This window comes from Mytilus californianus, unplaced genomic scaffold (genome assembly GCF_021869535.1).
Source record: "Mytilus californianus isolate M0D057914Y unplaced genomic scaffold, xbMytCali1.0.p SCAF_11, whole genome shotgun sequence".
In the NCBI taxonomy this organism is placed as follows: domain Eukaryota; kingdom Metazoa; phylum Mollusca; class Bivalvia; order Mytilida; family Mytilidae; genus Mytilus; species Mytilus californianus.
Genome location: NW_026262593.1, coordinates 61771036 through 61792254, shown reverse-complemented (window position 1 = coordinate 61792254; position 21219 = coordinate 61771036). Strand labels below are relative to the sequence as shown.

At 31.0% G+C, this 21219-nt stretch overlaps 1 protein-coding gene across 1 annotated transcript; it reads left to right on the top strand.

The window, feature by feature from the left end:
* Positions 1 to 565: 565 nt before the first annotated feature.
* On the top strand, positions 566 to 19403 carry LOC127720464 (uncharacterized). Its single transcript, XM_052227049.1, has 5 exons — positions 566 to 1268; positions 5062 to 5673; positions 12490 to 12536; positions 13742 to 13888; positions 14979 to 19403. The coding sequence occupies exons 1-5, from the start codon at positions 761 to 763 to the stop codon at positions 15063 to 15065; spliced, it is 1401 nt and encodes a 466-aa protein (XP_052083009.1). The 5' UTR covers positions 566 to 760; the 3' UTR covers positions 15066 to 19403.
* The last annotated feature ends 1816 nt before the right edge of the window (positions 19404 to 21219 follow it).

Here is a 21219-nt window from a genome sequence, read left to right as displayed (position 1 = left end):
AAAATATGTAAAATTCCAAAACCCAATACAAACGCTGAAGAGCTTATAAATCAAAAAGGGTTACTGAAAAGTAAAGCCATCCCTGGCATGGGATCAAAGCTATGCCTGAGGAAGATTATATAACATTCCTTAACTTTTAAATTATAAAATGTAAATGTATTTGTATTTTCCTTATACGTTTCCCATATTTGTTCAGGCTATTCCGGTTCAGTGTATTCCTCTATTTAGTTGAGTTGTAGACCTGTATTGTTCAAAACTTATTCTTGTGTTTTTAAATATATCTTAAGTTTCTAAACAAGAACATTCTCAATAAACATTTATATATTTATTATATACCAAGAACCAAAAATAGATTTTAATTTGAAGAACAAACGGACGTAAAAGATTTAATTTTAGAAAATTTCAAACACTTTTGTTGGGAGGGAAGTTATGCAATGTTTCGGATATATATTTATTTAAAAAAAACATATTTATAATTATAAAATATAATTTTTTTCTCTCTTAAAAATAAAGAAATGTTTTAGTAAATCGGTCATTAGATAAATTTTGGTGTTGCTATGGCGGTAAAGGAAGCGTAATGGCTGCCGCAGAAAGGACAATAACTACTTTGCACGCTTGAAGAACTTCTGACATCATTTTACCTAGGGCGTCTATATCCATCAATGCTAAGAAACCATACAAAAAAGACCAACTATTATTAGCGTTCTTTCGCATGAAGTTAAGAACATGTTGTTGGAAAAAAGAGATGCTATAAGCTATAATGTCTGCCTTGTCATCAGTTCCCGCTGTCTTAAAGCTCAATCATGCACCAAGGGACTCGATGGGTCCATTTAATCGCGATGATGGAAATACAAATACTTACGATATTCCATTAAAACAATATAAAGCAAATTACAACACACCAACACTTGGTGATATTCTCCGAGGTGCAGATTCAATAACAAGCATTACATTTAATTCCTCTGTTCTTCATAAAATCACTGATTCAGGTCAAGATGGATTAAGAGAATCTCCATCAACTGCTTCAAGATTGTCCCCTTTTAGAAATATTGCCTCGCCATCATACAACACCTTATTGACATCAACTGCTAATGCAAGACCAATATATAACACTAACAGGTCAGCTGGGAGTTCAAAAAATGAAAATCAGATTGTAGAAGATTCAGAAAGTTTACCGGATAGTATGAAGCTTAAAGGCAGTAAATATAAAGTGAAAGATAATAACTCCTCAGGATCCAAGGAGTCTAAAACCCATATAAGCAAAAAAGGTAATTTACTTCACCACTCTGGAGTTATATTTTATGAATGCGTTACACCGGTTGACCCGAGGTCAATCATCATAAACAACTTCATCGAACAATCACTTCTTACTGTGATGTAATAAAACTGCTTATGGGAAATAGACAACTTTTGAATTCGTGCACTTTCCTAAGCATTGTGACATAGGAAATTTACGGAAAATGCATGAAATTGAAATTCTTCTATTGTTAGGTACAAAAATATATAAGAACTAAGGCCCCAAAAAAAAAGATATGTCTGTTTAAGGTTACATACTTTAAAAAAATAGGCTAGGTAGGTCGGTATTTCCATTTTATTTTTTGTGACATGATTTTGAGTCATGCCGTTTCGTCTTGTTGTGGTCCGAGTTGATCCTTGGCCAATTTTTCCCATTATTTTAATGATTGGATTATTTCCCTTGGTTATTGGTTGGGGAAAAAATGGCGGCAAAGTGTTTATTTCATCACACGAGTCACAAATTTCCTTATAACAGCTGTCATATTCACAATTGTGAACATTGGGATGTATCAGGCAATTGATTTATATTTTTGGCAACACAAACTTCATTTATGACACGAGTTCAGTTAATTTTTGACTTTACGACGGAAATAAAATGACTTAGGGTCGGCGCTCAAAAGTAGGGTCGGTCGGGTAACCGTAAACAGACATATATTCTTGTTTGGCCTAAAGGGGTAGTCAAAACCATCCTCAATTTAGACTACTACAACAGTCGCGTGGGCGACCTAAAAACTCCACAGGTGACCTAAATTTCACTCTTGGTGGCCATTTGGCAAACATAACCTTTTGAACCTGGCGACCCTAAAGAAACAGTTCAGGGCCAATTCCGTTAGCCAATTTTCAAATGCATTTCTACTGCCGGATCAGCAATGAGCTTGCAAGTGGGTTGGTTTTTGTTGAGCCTGTGACTTTTTTTGCAAAAGCGAAACATAGCGATCCTACATTCCTTTGGTACATTGTAGCGGCGTCAGCTACAAATATTCATCTGTGGTTAAAGTTTTTGAAATTTTAATAACTTTCTAAAACTATGCTGGATTTCTACCCAACTTCGACAGAAGCTTGTTTATGCGCGCTATATCGATCATAAGATATAGTATCCAGAAGTAAATTTTGTAAAAAAAAAATCCTGTTTTTTCATATTTTACTTATAAATGGACTTAGCTTTTCTGCCAGTTAACATTACATTCACTCTGTGGTTCAAGTTTTTAAAATTTTAATAACTTTCTTAAACTATCCTGGATTTGTACCAAACTTGGACAGAAGCTTGTTTATGATCAAAAGCCAGTATTTAGACATGTTAGAAGGAAATTTTGTAAAAATATATTTCCTGTTTTTCCGTATATTACTTATAAATGGACTTAGTTTTTCTGCCCGTTAACATAACATTCACTCTGTGGTTAAAGTTAAAATTTTAATAACTTTCTTAAACTATCCTGGATTTGTACCAAACTTGGACAGAAGTTTGCTTGTTTATATCAAGAGCTAGTATCTAGAAGGAAATTTTGTAAAAATATATTTCCTGTTTTTCCGTATATTGCTTATAAACGGACTTAGTTTTTCTTCCAGTTAACATTACATACAGTCTGTAGTTAAAGTTTTTAAAACATTTATTAGATTCATGAACCATTCTGGATTTTTACCAAACATGGACAGAAGCTTCGTACAATCAAAAGATAGTATCTATAAGAAAATTTTTAATAGGTTTCCCCCCTTTTTTGTTGAGCCTGTGACTAGCAGCAAAAGTAGGCGAGACACTGGGTTCCGAGGAACCCTTACGAAATTTTTAAGTGTCAAGCGTTTCATGGACTATGAGTAACGACAGCCATTAATTGAAACAACAATAAATTTGCTAAAAAAATATAAAATGTTAAGAAATGAAGACACTTGAAATGATTTGCTCACAATTTTGGCAAGGGAACAGAGATAGATATGTTGGCTATCGATGTCTAAACTGCTGTAGATGAGACAAAAGGGATTAATTACGAAAAAACACCTCAAACTGGAGAAAGGGGTCAAGATGAAGTTTTCCCGAATGCCATTCTGTGGTGTTGCACAAAAAAACACAATGCACGCTGGCAAAAAAAAAAATGTTTAAAAAAATCACTAGTCTACCTACCTACCCTATAATATTTTGGTATGCAACAGGAAACACCTTTTTTTTTGCACAAGTACACACAATAACCATTAGAAATAAGCTGGTCTAATGTTTTATTAACCACCACCATACATGATCATGTACAAAATGTAAGTCTATTGAAAAATACTAAAATATGCTCTCTAGGACTAGTCTTCAGGTTATGCTCTTTCATTATAGCAAATTTCTTAGGTGACCTGAAATTACTGCCTGGTCACTTAAATTATGAATTGGTCACTGAAATTTAATATGTGGTGGCCAAAATGGCAACCTTGTTTTTTAACCTACTTTGAGGGCAATCCACAGACACAAATACCTCGCCAAAAAACATCTAGAGGGCAACATACAATCTTCACAAATGACCGGTATTTATACAATATGTTGATCTTCCAAAGACTAAAAAAGTTGTAAATAGATTAAATCAAAACTCTATTAAAGAGTCAGCAATTAGCACTAAATTCTACATTTAAAAAAAAGCATTCAAGATGACAAAAAAATGTACGTGTCTGCATGTATGACATACTCCTTAGTCCAGGCCCTATCTTAATCATTTTCTACTGGAAATTATACATGCTTATGAATTTTAAGATACTGTTAATTCAGAGATTAATGCATGCATTTATCATTGCGAATGTTTGACTACTGACTAAAAAAAATGTGATATCTTAATAGACAAGGGGTTTTTAATTTATTGGTTTACAGATTTTTTATGTGAAAGTTTCGGGTTGTTCGGGGAAAAATAGTTAAAGAAATATTTCACAAGACATGGATATGTATAGAATTACTTAAATTTTAATGCCAAAAAAAATGTTCTCATTTGTTTGAAACATGCAATGCGTGTCATCTTCATATAAGTTTGTAAAAATTGGGATTATGTGCACTTTCAAATGGGATATATGAAAAAAAGTCATATCACAATAAAGAAAAAATTAAATACATAAATTGTTTGTGGTCATGATCTTCTGTTACTTTTTACTTTTACGTCTTTTCCATTTGGACGGGTCCATTTCATATATGAGGATCACAAAATGAATATCTTACGGAATTATGACAGAAAAGAAAAACAGTCTTATTGTAAAGGGTTATTTACAATTGATTTCTTTCTGTAGAATTATTTGTGTACACAACATTTCCAGATCTGTTCGATTGTCTAATTTTCTAATTCTACTTTTAAGAACACAAACGAAATAGATTATTTTGAGATTTTTATTTAACGCAATGAACGATGTATTATCAGTTCTGTTTATGTTTAAAATTGGTATGAGAATGCTCATAATTTGAGGTAATTACTACTACGCAGATATTTTTATTCATATATCAAGGTAAATGAACTTGGTAGATAGGCACGAATAAAAAAAGTATGAAATTTCAAGTTTTTTTTCTCTGAAAATCAATAAAAAATTATGTCGGGGGGGGGGGGGGGATATGTAAACCAACAAATTGAAAAACCTTGGCCTTATTAATGCCAATTCAAAATTTTATGAAGGAAAAAAACTACAGAAATTAACAATCCAAGTATTAATTAGTGTGAACTTGATCGATATATTCACATTCTTTGCATTAATTAAAACAATGCAATAGTTTCTAAATTCATAAAATAATCGAGAAAAAAAAAATTTAATATTCTACAGGAAGAAGAAGCAGAAAAAGATCAAGATCAGCAATTGGAAGAAGTAAAGGTCAAAATGTTGTAGATCGACTCTATCAACCACCAACAAGTAATGGTACAAAGACGCCATCTAGTAAACCAGATATTAAATTAAAACCACAACATAATGATGTAAGAGATCCGTCTATTGGTAATGGATTAAGTCTTGGTGCTATGCAAATATCTTTATGTAAACCTGTAACTATTCATAACAATAAGCCAGATAGGAGAGATACTAAATCTGAAGTGCCGAGAAGGTATAGCGAAAGAGTTTATACTGCGTCAACATCAAAATCTCTCGTTCAAAAAGAAATTGTGGATGTTCCAAAAGAAGCTGTGGTTTTACCTCTGGTGACAAATAGTTCACTTGTGAAATCAATTACACAGACTGAAATTGTAAGAAGGACTAACAACTACTTCTCACCGTCAACACAGAAACTCCCAATGCATATGGGAGGGTCAGCGATTAAAAATCAAAATCAGTCTGATAGTGCTAACAAAGTGACTAAAATATATCTTTCTGACAAACACTCAGGGACAGTGAAGGATTGTGGGATTGAAATTCCATGTGCACCACCTGCCACACCTACAGCAGGTAAGGGTTAAAGTTGAACATACTCTTTTACTACAGTCCGTGTATGGAGTATTATACCATACACCATGAAATATACACCATACTAAGACAATTCCCATACACTGTAAAACATATACTATAACACCATATACTTATACACCGTTAACTTTTCCCCATACACTATTACCCATACACCATGCTCCATTTCACCATACACGTACACCATACATCATACACTATTTTCAATACACTTTACACTATTCCTCTTTCTCCTTTCCTATTTGAATCAAACATGATTTGCATCATTCAAAATTACCCACAATGAAACTTTTTTGATGTACATTTTGTAATTGCAAATTTCAATTTACATATGTACATTTTGTATCTTCAATTTAAAAACTGAAATTTAAACACCCTCATGACCATACATAATTTCCTCATTATATTATATATTCATATCACAAAAGATATTTTTCATTCTGAATTTCAAAGTACAGCGAAAATTTTCTAGAAAACCACTTGAAATTAAAATCCAATGGTCATGATGGTATTGTCTGCTTTTATTGTTTTTTGAATGCTCTCTGGATATCTTATCTGTCTCTTTATTGCCTGTTATTAACCGTGTGTGCACATACATGTACATTTTGCAGGAGTGGATCCAGCGATTTTTAACAGGGGGTGTTCCAACCCAGGATAAAGGGGGGGGGGTTCCAACCATATGTCCCAATTCAAAAGCATTGATTGTCAAAAAAAGGGGGGGAGGGTTCCAACCCCTGGATCCACCACTGTTTTGTTTTTGTACATTTGTACATTATTTCCAATCTAAATATATGCTAATTATATGATATACATAAAATTGAGAAAGGAAATGGGGAATATGTATAAGAGACAACAACCCAACCAAAGAGCAGAAAACAGCCGAAGGCCACCAATGTGTCTTCAACACAGCGAGAAAATCCTGCACCCGGAGGTGGGCTTCAGCTTGCCCCTAAATAAAAATGTGAAATTGTTCAGTGAAAATATCTGTCATACTAAACAATGGTGTACTTACATGCATGTATCATAAAAATCTAATACAAAACAAGGAAAACAAATTTTTTTAACACAAAATGATATACAATGTATACCAAATTGGTCATACATTTTGTGTAGTTTGTTGCAATATGGATACATTTGTATTAATCAAATGTAAAGTTTATTATCGAGCTTGTTATTTCTGTCACAGAAAGCAAGACATAGGGATAGTCAAGTGATCCGGTGGCGGAGGGGTTAACTAACTTCTTAAAAGCTTAATATTTCAGAAGGTAGAAGACCTGGATGCTTCATACTTTGTATATAGATGCCTTATGTTATGAAGTTTCAGCATGTGCACTCTTGTTATATTTTCTGAACACCTATTTCATTAGTTTTATGCATGAATGGGCATAATTAAGATCATGGAATTTGAAAATACAATGCACATGTATGTACAAGTATGTAATGTATCTGGTAAATATATGAATATTTCCAGATTTTGACTGCAGGCCATGCATTTAAAGTGTAGTCACCCACTGACCTGGGCCCTCAAACAGGAACATTGCAGTTGTTCTTTTGCATCAAAAGATTGTCATGATTGTTGAATACTCCCAACTTCACAACAAAGGTCATCAGATTTATTGTCCCTGTATCTTGTAATATGTTTTGAATCCCTTTAACAATGACATGTACATGTACATGTACAAAACATGACAACATGTAAATGCATGTTTATTAGGTTGGTTCATTTTCACTCAAGCAAATTGTTAACCTAAACAAGTGTCCTGCTAAAGATTTGAAGTGGACAGCCTATATCTAATTGACAAAAGTAAATGGCACATCTGTGATATATAACTCGGATATTTGTCATGTTTGTGAGCCAAAAATTTTAATGTCAACAAAATGTTACTACAAAGTCTGTAAATTTGTTTGTAAGGTACATGTACATTTGTAGGTCCATTCATTTCATTAATATTATGTAAAGTATAAAATGTAGATGACATCTGTATTGGAAGTCATGTCAATCAAATATATATACAATTATATATACATGTATTGTGTAAAATCTAATTATCAGTTGGACTTAAATCGTGAGTCAAGAACAATAGAATTTTACTCTTCAAGCAATTAAGATTTAAAAAGTCATTAGTTTGTTTACTACGTACAGTAACCACATTTTTATTTCAGAACCATAATTATTGGTTTTTAAAATTAAAACTTTCATGACTAAGTTATTTAAAATAAACATGCAATTTTTTAATGCTTTTTCTTTTATCATGCATGTTTACTTTCAATTACTAATTACATATATAATGGAGCAAATTGCATTGATTATGATAATAATTTTTTAAAGATTTTAACCGTAACAAATTTGGAATATTTTATGCATACATGTACAAAATCTAAAGCTGTTTCCAGTATAGAAATGTATTTTAGTCTTGGAAAATGATTTAGTTGCAATTGGCTTTGAATAACTGCAATTTCTATGTACTCTTGGATCATTGCCTGGTGTTTAAAATTTAGTCTTTTTATTAGTTGGTTTTGGTGCTTTGTGTCAACCAAATGAGTCAAGCCTTTTTCAACTGATGTTTACAGTTAGCTCTAATCTTGTGCTGTAACTAATCATATACACTATTCAATTCTAACTATATCTTCATTGTGCTGTGCCCCCAAGGGTGACTGGGGAATAGAAGTATGGTCACCATTGGTCTTCCTCCGACCGGCAGTAAAACCCTTGCTAAAGTGGGGCGTCCATTTGGCTGTGCGGGATGTACAAATGTACAAATTTGCAGCAACGTCCGGTCAGAATTGGGACAATGCCTCGTGTAAAGAGAGTGCCATGCTCTCTGCATGTTAAGAACCCTTGCAACAACTCTTTGAGGGGTCCGTAGGTGACCTGTTGCAAGGCTAAATTTCTGTCCCTATCCAATATACCCTCATTTCCCGTGGCAGTCTAAATTTCTCCGACCTTAAACCCGGACGCCCCTATTACAGAACCTACCTATTGTGTTTATTGTTAATTTGTTCTCGTCCTGAATATGCATGGAATATTTGCCACTGGACGTTAAGCAACCAACAATCAATCAATCATTGTGCTGTACACCAATGTCCCAGTCTATGGGGAACATGGGGAAGGTTACTTTAGTGCTCACAAACATGTTGCAAATTCCCAATTCAGCAATTTTGAGCAACTAAGGGGGAATTTGTGTTTACTACACAATGTATAGCAACATTTCAATTAATTAATAAATTGACACAAAACTTCTTCTTCAGTTGTTTAAGGAATGACTGTAATATTTTTTCTGTCTATGAAGAAATAGCATAAAAAATATGGTCCACACTGAATAACCCGCGTAGCGGGTTATTTAAAAATGTGCACCATATTTTTTATGTTATTTCTTATAAGTTAATTCTAAAAAGGAGTAAATCATGATAAAAACGTTGATGACATCGCGGTCACATGACAAAATTATGTCTATGAGCTGATAGACAAAACTCTTTCAGCCAATCAGAAGATGTGTTACATCCAAAATTAAATTATTAGAGGATGATGATGACATTTTATTGGTATTTGTTTTCATTATTACCATTTACCATAATTTTTTTGCAAAATTTTAACTAATATGTGTACATGTACATGTATCAGACTTGGACTTCTTTTGAACTGAATTTATTTGTGTGTATACATTGTAACTGTGTGATTGTTTATTCCACATTGGCTAGAGGTACATGTACATGTAAATGGAATTTTGAAAGATTTAATTTAACTAAGTTATAATATTATTATTTATTTATCTTTATAAACATTATTATTTTGATGATCATCATATTATTTTTCTAAAAGATGCATGGCTTTAGCGGGAAAATGTATACATGAATTAAACTTTTGCCTCATGCTGTCTTATACTTTTAATGTCCTCAGTAGAACATAATTAGAAATTCTACTTAACAATTCTAAAACATATAAATTTTAAAGCTCTGCAGTTGATAATTATAACTAGTAAATAAAATTCAAATGGAACGCTTCATTATATTTGGCACATTGCTCTGCAAGGACTTGTAATAAAATTGTGAATGGAAAACAGGGAATGCATTAACAAAGAGACATCAACTTTACCAAAGAGCAGAAAACAGCCCAAGGACACAAATGGGTCTTCAACACAGCGAGAAAATTCCGCACCCAGACAGGTTTCAGCTGGCCCCTAAACAAAAATGTATTCTAGTTCAGTGAAAATGGACGTCACATTAAATTCCGAAACCTATAATGTACCAAAATTTAAAAAACATACAAGACTAACAAAGTCCAGAGGTTCCTGACTTGGGACTGGCACAAAAATGGGGGGGGGGGGTTAAACATGTTGTGAGATCTCAACCCTCTCCCTATACATTGTACATGTAGGTTGTCTGGCAGCTGGCTGACTGCACTATTCATGCTATATGTATATACTGTACATACATTGGCTTTGTAGTTGTCGAGCAGCTAGCTGTGTGCACTATATATATATATATATATAAATTGGCTTTGCATTTGTGTACAGTTGCTCCTAATTATAAACTTCTAATAATACATGTATATAAAGATTATCATATTTGATTGTACATGTATGTATGTAAATTTGTGTTAGTTTTTGTGGTCTCTGATGGATTTTGTCAAAATGGATAACTATTAAAAAAAATTCTAATCTTTTAATTGTATTTAACATGATTGAATGGTCTGGGGTATTTAGATTCTTGATAATAATGTCCTGATGATCAAGACAAAGCCTTTATGATTAAGAAAAGTTATTTAATCTTTTTCTTAAACATGTAAATTAGTTTTCACTTTTTACATTATAAACTGATAATAAGATTTATTTCCTAATAACTTTCAAGCCATATATAAAAATCAATAATAGTTCTATAATTATGCCACTTACAAGTACAGTTTACGATATAGTACTTTGTGAAACATTTAAATTTTATACCAGGTTTTTTTTCCTATACCAGTTATGTTAATTCATTGAAAAGAAAAGTTTTATGTTGATTTCACCTTCGTCAAGAAAAAGACGATAAATGTTTGACTTGTGATGGGAAAGTTATTTTTATCACTGAGATACATACCTGAACTACCTGGATAGTATACGGTGTTATGTTTGGATAATTGAATCATTTATTTGTGTCAGAATAATAATGGCAAGACCTGGGGTAAAATTGCCGTCAATATTTTATGAAACAAAAAGCTCAAAGAGAAAGAAGACTGGTGGTAGTAAGTGTTTACTAAATTCCTTTTGTTTACAAGTATAAATGCTTAGATACATGCAAAGTATATATTTATATATATACAAAAACATACATGTATATTGTAGATCAATATTTGCTGATGTAATTGATGAAATATTGATTAAGAAATTTTAAACATCTTCTGTGTTGAAAAGAAATTCCAGATTCTTTAAAGTCATAATGAGGCTAAAGAAAAATTGTTAAATGTATAAATTATAGTTTTGAAATTATTTAACAGTTTTTACAGTAAATGAATAATATAACATGATACAGTACACACAAAAAAATAAATAAGATTCTTTCAAAGAAGCTTAGGAAAATTGTTGAATGTATTAATTATAGGTTTGAAATTATTTAACATTTTGTAAATGAACAAAATAACATGATACAGTACACACACAAATTATGATTCTTTTCATAGAAGCTTAAGAAAATTTGGCTTTGAAATTATTTGACAGTTTGTAAATGAACAAAATAACATGATAATCTGAACACATCTTTGTGATTTTCACACGCAGTAAATTCTGGTGATTTTTACGGATCCACTCTTAAATATATCTCTGTATTGCCATATGTATACATTGTATATGTATAAACAGTCATTTTGGGGCCTTTTATAGCTTACTGTGCAGTATATGGGTTTTGCTCATTGTTGAAGGCCGTATAGTGATGACCTATAGTTGTTAACTTCTACATCATTTGGTCACTGGTGGATAGTTGTCTCATTGGTAATCATACCATATCTTCTTGTTAAATGCTCATGGTGTATAATTATAGGGTCATAAATCGTAGTTGTAGTAATCCGAAAGTCCAGCGATCCCCCAATTTGGGACTCCTGTAGGGTATCTATCCCCTTAGGTCACAAGGTGACGCTTAAAAATTGTGTCAAGTCACCAGGTAACTTTTTAGAAAAATTTGACAGGTTAATGTTTAACCATAAACCTATAGATGTAAAAGGTCAAGGTCCTTTTAAATGAGATTCCAAGTCGCAATGTTGACTGCCAAATGTTTTCCACACCCACCCATGCCAGTGACCAAGACATAAACACATTTTTGCTTACTTATATTCATGTTTGTGATGTTATTAGTAAAAGTTTCATAAATGGCTGAAATCATATTTTATATATTTATTTATTGTCCATAATTACTTGATGTAAAATTCTTTACCCCCTTCCCCCAATTGTTTCAGGACATGTTTAATGTCTGGTTGCCAGAGGTCATGGATAAATTTATTCTAAAGTGTTAAACGTACAGAAATAAAAATTACTATATTTTTCATACAGCTTGTAGAAAAAAAAAAAAAAATAAGAGATCTTGAGTCAGAATAAAGTGTTGTATATTTGTGTGACATGCCTTTCTGTGGAATGTTACATCGTCAGCTAGCATGTTTAAAATCTTACTCAGTGTGTATCTTTCTAGAACTACACAGGCTCAGATTCATATCACATTAAATGTTGTCATCCAGAACAGTTTGAAAGATTGCCCAAATGAGACAATAAGTGTCTTAAATTATGATCATCTTTGCTAGGTCTATAACTCTTATTTCATTACTTCTTTTTCCAGAACAACTGAGGAAGGTGGAATATATACCTAGTCTAACTGATATCAGGGTAAGTATAGCAAAGTTAAACTCAAAGGATTGATCATGTCTTTCTCTAATTTTCATGCTTTTTTCACATTTCTCGATTGGTGTGAGAAAAATGTTTCTTATCTCTAGATAAAACTTTGTTCTCAGCTAATGATTGGTCAAATTTAATTATGACGTCAAATTTTCTTGGTTTCTTCTGAATTTCCTATTGTGACGTTATGAAAAAAGGCGACCATGCCTGATGATGTCACATGAAAAGAACACAACTTTCTGCAAATCTTTGAAAAGGAAGGATAAGCTTTGTTCTTTAAATCATTATAGAAACAGATTCCAACACTATAACTCATGTATTACGATATTTCTCCACTCTCAACAGTTAAATTGCAATTATTTAAAAAGCTCGAAATATAAAAATTTAACTGCCTGGAGTGGAGAAATATCGTAACACACTTGATGCAGTGGTGGAATCTATATACCTACACATGCACAGCTGTCTTCACATTGAATAAACTTTTGAATAGACAGGACCGAAGCTGAATTGTAAGAAAATTTTAGTTAGATTCTATTGGCCTGTAGACATGACTTCACAGGCACGATAGCATCTTTACAAGCCTGGGCAGGTGGGTTTTTGGTTGAGCGTGAAGAGTGAAGACGATGATGAACAATTGCAGTTTAATTTCCAGTTGCAAATCAAATGCATATTTAGGATGAGAACATGTTAATGGGGTATGCATATGAACCCTACTTTGTACTAGACCAACACACTCAGTCGAACTTTTAAAATGCTCGTTCACAAGGTAACAGTCAGCTGGATGATTCTCAAAAGAATATTAAATTACAACAAGTCTTGATGATGTTTTGAGAAGATTCATTGTGAATATTCATCCTGGCCACCCCTTTATGGAGCTACATATATGGTTTATAATGCTTAAAAAAAATGAGAATGGTATAATTACCAATGAGACAACTCTCCACCAGAGACCAATGACGCAGAAGCATAGACTATTCACAGTTCCACCTCCTAAAGTTGTCTTCTTGGTGAGGATTTCAAAATCCTGGATCAGCATCTGGATTCCTTTGTCATTTTCAATAGAAAAATAAATATGTGCAAAAGTAATTATACTCATATGTATTACCTTGAATATCAAGAGAGATAACACACCTTGTGCAATATTTTTAACTTTTTTTGTGGCTGACATTCATTATTTTATCATTATCTTATTTCAGTCTCAAAGAGCAGTAAAAGTTAAATTACAGGTGCTAGAGAAAGAAGCTCAGAAAAGAATGGAAAAGCAACAGATTGAAAGAGATAAAATAGAAAAGCAGAACAAAAAACTGATGGAAAAGGATTTAAAACAACAACAGAGGTTACAGGTAAAATTGCAGATTTGGTTAAATGATAAATTTTGTTTTGAAAATCCTTTGAAAACTAGATTATTCATATAGGTCAGTTACAAAGGTCTTTTAGGAAGGTTGCAACAGTGGCAATTTTAAATATTTCTCATACCATATCATTAAATTGTGTTTTTAATATGGTCAGTATCAAAGCTGAGTCTCTTTTTGAAATTTGTGAGGTGTAGTGTATGATAAAATGTGTCAGTATATAGCAAACCCTGATAAAAAGAACAATTACACGTTTGAAGTTTACTTCTTTTGGAACATTTAATGAAGCAAATGCAGTTTCTGTTATAAAAATAAGAAGATGTGGTGTGATATTCAATGAGACAAATTTCCACAATTGACCAAATGAACTTGAAGTAACCAACTATAGGTCACTGTTACATAATGGCCTTCAACAATGAGCAAAATCCATACAACATAGCAAGCTATAAAAGGCCAAGACAAGACAAAATGTAAAACAATTCAAATGAGAAAACTAATGGCCTGATTTATATACAAAACAATAAATGAAAACAAATATACTATATATACAGCAAAAAAATGACAGCCACTGAATTTCAGGCTCTTTACCTGGGACAGGCACACACAGAATGTAATAAATGATTTATTCTTCAGACCTTTCCTCTTTAATTGCACTTATAATTGATTTCTTTCAATTCTTTAGATAGCAATATGCTCATTTTATACATGAATTGCTGTTAAATCATAAAATGTATGTTCCTAACTTGTGCTGACATCCTTTCATGTAATAGAAATTTTAAGCTCAAGAACTTTTAAAAGCTAATTTCTTTTCTTTTCTGTTTACTTCATTTTTACCAGAAGGGTAAGGAAAAAAATCTCTTTTTTTAATCTTTCATTTTTTACAATGAAAATGATAAATTACTACTGTTTCAAATGAAATCTCTTTAGACTGATAATGGGAGATAATCCAAATGTTCTAAGATTTGTTAAAAATGGGAGATAACCCAGATCTTCTGAGATTTCTTTAAATTTGGTGAAGAAAAATGCACATGGTAAACAGACAAAACTTGGTTAATAAAGTTTTTTTTTGTATATTTTTCAGATTTATGCACTCAATAAAGTTATGACAGAGTTAGAGAATTCAAGATTTAAAGAATTTTGTGCCAAGAAGGGAATAAAAATGTCTTGATAGTAACCCACCATAGGATTTAAACGATTACTCAAAACCAGGGCTTTCTTTACTTGAATTCTGTGAATTCAACAATTTTGCTAGTATAATTTATACGACCAGCCATTGATAGTTCAAAGAGCAACAGTGGCTTCTTCAATCCTTGGATGACTTAATTTTTAAATATTTTATATTTTTTAAGATAGTACGTATTTTTAAAATTTTTGTATGACATATTGCTAAGAGAGTACCAATGCATTTTTTTCTACGACATACAGAAAAAATGGCAGCATGTTAAGGTCGTGACGTAAAACGTGAGATCTTTTATTTGTAGAAGACAATTTAGTAAATTTATTGTTTGAATCATGATGATTTGTTATTGATAGTTCATTTGTGAAAAACTGCCACTTTGCACATTAATATGTTTTTTCTATATCATTTTTAAAAAATCAGTATCTAAATAAAAACACATTTGCTATCACATAACATCTATTTAGATATTTTAAAACTGTTTATATTGTGAATTAAATTTTAAGAAGTATCTGATTCTGGTATTTATATAGTCCAAACAAATGTTTGTGACTTTAATTTTAGATAATGTGAATATAGATCGTCATGTATATGTCAAACATGGATTTAAAAAAAAAAAAAGACTTCACTAAGACATTTAGTTGGTTTACAGTATTGTGATACAAAAACAAATATATTGTTTGATATTCTGTATTCATTGTGAGGTAATTTATCAGTCACTTATTTGTGTATTTGTGTATTTTATATGGATTAAAATCATTATGACTCCATGGAAACAAAAACAAAGTCACTTAATATGGAAAAATGTTATCACTCAAACTGGTATTTATTACAAAGATATACATTATCATCATATCATTAATTAAATCTGAAAACTCATCTCAGATTGACAATGGGAGATAATCCAAATGTTCAAGATTGTTAAAAATGGGAGATAACCCAGATGTTCTGAGATTTGTTTTTTGGTGATGATTGACAATAATAATATTTCTAAATTAATGAAATTTTTGCTTTGGTCATTGTTTATCACTTATTTTAAGGTCATCTTTGTTTAAGAAACTAAATAGATAATATGTACTATCAATTTATTAATAGATTTATCTAAACTTGTTCCTAACTTTCTTAGGAAAAGGAGAGTCGAGTGAAAAAAAATTATATTTGAAATAAAAATCTTTAAGGGATTATTTATTTTCACATTTTTTCCAATTTGATAATGAAAAAGACAAATATCACTCCACTCAGGAAAAAAATCTATTTTTTATCTTTAAATTTGTCAATGAAATGGACAAATTATTACTGTTTAAAAAGAAATTTCTTTAGACTTATAATGGGAGATAATCCAGTTGTTTTAAGATTTGTTTATAAATGGTGATGATTGTGAATAATTTCTACATCAGATAATTAGAATATTTGAATGTACATGTAGTTATAAATTATTATAAGGCTATAACTTTTGAATTTCTTTTAATATACAATTGCAAAATGTTTGCAGTTTGTGAAAAGATCAAATGATGTTAATGAATCTTGATAATCAAAATGAAAAATAAGTGAAGCAAGAAATGAAAGATGAACAAACAGTTTAAAAAAAACATAAATCACCCTTAAACCTTTCTAAATGGGGTACAAATGTATGTAGCACACTAAAAAATGCTTTATAGGCTTCACAACAAATTTTTATAATACAAATATGAAATTAAAGCACAACTTATTCATCATGTTCATAGAAACTGTAAGTTTTAGCAGGTGGCATCTCCTGTTTTTGCAAGAAAAAATAATTTTATAAAATCTATTGGTTCAAGTATACTGACTATTCTATCTCAAATTAAAGGGTCAGAATATTAATTGAACAAACAAACTGATATTCCTTTTATAAAGGATTTTTTCATCATTATAATGTTATGTATGAAGTCACTGTCTAATCTAAGAATCCTTAAGTGTTGTCATGTGGCCATTCTTGTCAAAAGTAATTAAATGTGCTATCCTACAACATCAGAATTTTTAAAGACTCTTAAGGTTAATTTATTGTGTCCATAATGTGAATTTAACTGTTATCATTTAATTTAACTGTTATCATTTAATTTTGCTGTTTCTTTGATTACATGCTGGTTTTAAAAGGAAGTTAACTTATAACATTACATTGAGGAATTCGTGAAATCTTAAAAAGTTTATTTGTCAGCAAAAGAACTCTGTCCTGTGTTTCATCACAGATCTTACAACTTAAGTAGATTGTATGTATACTAAATTGTTCATCAAATTTAGTCTTAAGAATTTTTACGACTGTTAGGCCTGGTGCTTACTTTGAAACTTTTTTCAATTGTTTTGCTGCCAGTATAATTTGTTGTGGTTGTTGCTTTTTACATATTGTTAATGAGTGCACAAGTACTTAATTCTTGTTAAAAATCTGTTATAGCATGTAAAGTGAATATGGGTAAGGCTATTGACCAGTTACACTGTGTACTATGGAATCGTTTATTTTATGTGGATAATAATTTTTTGGGAAATGAGAAAAACTTGCATTTTTCGTGGATATTTGATTCATGGATATGTCAATTCTGCAAAGAAGCCAATTTTTTTTTAATTAGTTGAATATTCAAATTTGTGGTTCACCTGTGACATGAATCCCATGAAAATTGTTATCCAACGAAATAAATGAATAGCAGTTAATTTATTGGAGATGAAATATGGGTAAGGCTATTGACCCGTTATACTGTGTATGAACAGTTTATTTGTTTAAGAGGAAATGTTGTTGTGTTTGCACCAGTTGATTTATGTTTTTGTCTGCTTGATACAATAGCCATTGCTTCAATTTGTTGATAACTTTTTTTAAAACATCAAGCAAGGAGATGATAAGAAAATTCAGTTTTTAGGCCATGATAAAAAAATAATACTATGTTTTTATTCCCCTCTCCTTGCTATTTTAAGAGCAACAAATATTTTGGGCTATTTTCTTGTATATTACAATAATTTTTCACCAAAAAATGGTAAAAAAGAAATAAACCTCCTTCCTCAATTTGGAAAAAAAACTGGATAAGAATCCATGACTTTTTGTATTATGGCCTTATAGAAAACTTAGTTGTTATAGACTTGTAAGAAAAAACAAGTTCCTATAGATTTTATATTTCCTATGAAGTATATTTTTTCAATATTTCACTTTAAGTGATTTGAAAGTTTTGAATTAAAATGTTTTTAGAATTGATTTGATATGATGTAAGGTTGAGAAATAAGTATAGAACTTTCTATTATTTTAAATGGGCTTTTCATAATTTTACATAGCAAGGCATCATTTTACAGCATGGTTTCACATGTTGGATGTTGAATATTTAAATGTTATGAAGATTGAAAATACTGATATAAAAGATGATGTGTGAAAATATGTCATATATATAGGCTAACATTAGTCAGTTCTTGCAAGATTTTAATTTTTGCTGATTTAATTTGGTTGAACAAAATATATAGTTGGTTGTTTTTGCACGATATCAATTTTGGCTTTGTTTTCTCAGTAAAGGATGTTTGCTGCTCTGTTACAAAATTACAAGCTTTTTAAAAGACTGCTTAAAATTAGTAGTACATGAATATGAATATCTTGTCCTTGATTTTGAGAAATAAGCCATTGTAAATTTGACAGGCAATTATTCTCTTGATTTTTCATACATTTAACATTAGCATCTTTTTACTTTCAAAAACTATGACAAAATAACAAGGATTTTATAAGATTTTCAAAGTAGGCTTTTTCAACTATATGTGATAAAATTATGAAAAGAAAAGTAGGGGTGAGTGGCCAAAATTTTAAATGGCATTTCATGGATAAAACCAGAGGATTTTGAATATCTGACAAAAAATTAAAACACAATCGGAGAACATCATTAAAAAAATGTTGGTAATGTGAAAACCACCAAAAACTTTTCAGAATATTTAAATCAATGAATTTCAGAGCACTAACATCATAAATTAATCTTTTCAACAACAAAATTTCATGGTCTTAAACTTTTAAAAATAGCCTATATACAGTATTATTGATTTTTTTTACCTGTTAATCTTTCAAAAATAAAAAAAAATATCATGAGTTTACCTGTAGCTTTTTATAAATGTGTCATTTTTAAACAAATTTTATGAAAGTGATTATATAAGTACATATAAATGTATTTTGAATTGTACTGTTTTTGTAGACAATTGTGACTTTATCACAATCTTTTTCATTATTTATTTATATGTTATTTTATTAAGTGTTGTTGATGTTTTTTAAATTTTATATATTAAATATCTGTGATAGTTGCATTTAAATTAAGTATTGTTTTCTACACAGGAATATTAAAAGTCTTTTTGTCATAATCTTGTGTTACTGTCATTTTCTCATTTTCAACACTAGCATGGCATCACTTGGACAGGAGTCTTAACATATATAGTATTGAGACTGGTTTAATTTATTAATAATTTATTGATTGATAAAGACTTAACTTTCAGTGGCAAATATTACATGCATATTCTCGGCAATAACAAGTTCATGTCATGTGAATATACCATCAGTTGTCTTAGACTGACACACTGAGTCAGATTTTGTGTGTATGTGCTATTCATATCACTACGTTATACTTACCTTTTGAAAGGATACACATGCTTAATGACACACTGTATGGCGTGGATGTCAATTGAATAAAGTAACACTTCTGTAACATTAAGGATGTACTTAGGTCAGGTTTAGGAACTTTGGCAGATGTTCTGACTGCTTTGTTTTTTTCCTATGATACAGTGTAAAATATTTTGCTCCATATCACCCATTTTACTTTTCATATAAGACTTCAATAGCTCATAAAAGGTCATTTACCCAAATTTAAGCAGATTCTAGATTTCTTTTCTTTCGATTTGAGACCTAAATAATACCAATGCATATATAAGGTATATAAGTCCGAGTCAGCCTTTTCCTGCCATTTAAAAAAATATAAATATCTCGAAAAGGAGCTCCATAACCTACCAATATTTTTAGCTTATTTTGTTCCTTAACTAATGCTCTTCTGACGTATAGTATCAATTTTAATTTCTAGACTTTTAAAATTTCACCTATGTACATCCTTAATATTTAAGAAAAATGACACCACAGTATATTCTCAGAGCTTGCGAAAAAGTGATAGTGTAACACTGAAGGGTACAACAAAAATAACTGGAATAAATTGAGAATGGAAACGGTGAATGTGTCAAAGAGACAACAACCCAACCAAAGAGCAGAAAACAACCCAAGGCCACCAATGGGTCTTCAACACAGCGAGAAAATCCCACACCGGGAGGCAGGCTTTCAGCTGGCCTCTAAACAATAATGTATACTAGTTCAGCGTTAATGGATATCACACTAAAATCCAAAAAACATAAACAGTAAATGAAACAAAATTTTTTTTAAAATACAAGACTTACAAAGGCCAGAGGTTCCTGACTTGGGACGGGCCGAAAATGTGAAGGGGTTAAACATGTTTTGCTAGATCTCAACCGTCCCCCTATACCTCTAGCCAATAATATTTGTTTAGGTAAATAAACCCATCATAAAACAGAACAAAGTTGTTGAAGGCCAACTATTTATACCTACTGTTACACAAATATCACAAATATCACAAACCACAGTATACTATTTATATAATAATGTGTTTAACATTGACTATGGGAAAATAGTAGCCAGGGTGAGACACAATATTGTCTCTCTCCCTGGCTACTATTTTCCATAGTCAATGTTAAACACAACATTAATATCATTATTATACTGACTGTTTATTATTTCAAATAGTGCTAATTGTGTATTTCTATGTAAAAAAAATGCTTTATAGTATGAAAAGAAGCCCTTTATGTTTTTTCTGCATGTATATATGCTGTCTTAAAGAAAGTTGATTTTGTCTACTTGACTGTTAGAAAGAGTTACAAATAAATAGATTCAAAAGTATGTGTATTGAGGTGAACAGATTGATTTTAACTCTTTCTGAATATTAATCATTATTGAGTAGTTAAACAAGTAGAATTTTGCTTAAGCTGGTGCTAGAGGTTGTCTTAAACTTGTTATGAAGTACCTATATTTTGCTCAATTTTGAAGGCATGAACTCATGTTGACTTCAAGATGAAAAAGTACCAAAAAGACATCGTGTCATAGCTTTGATTGCTATGTCAAAGC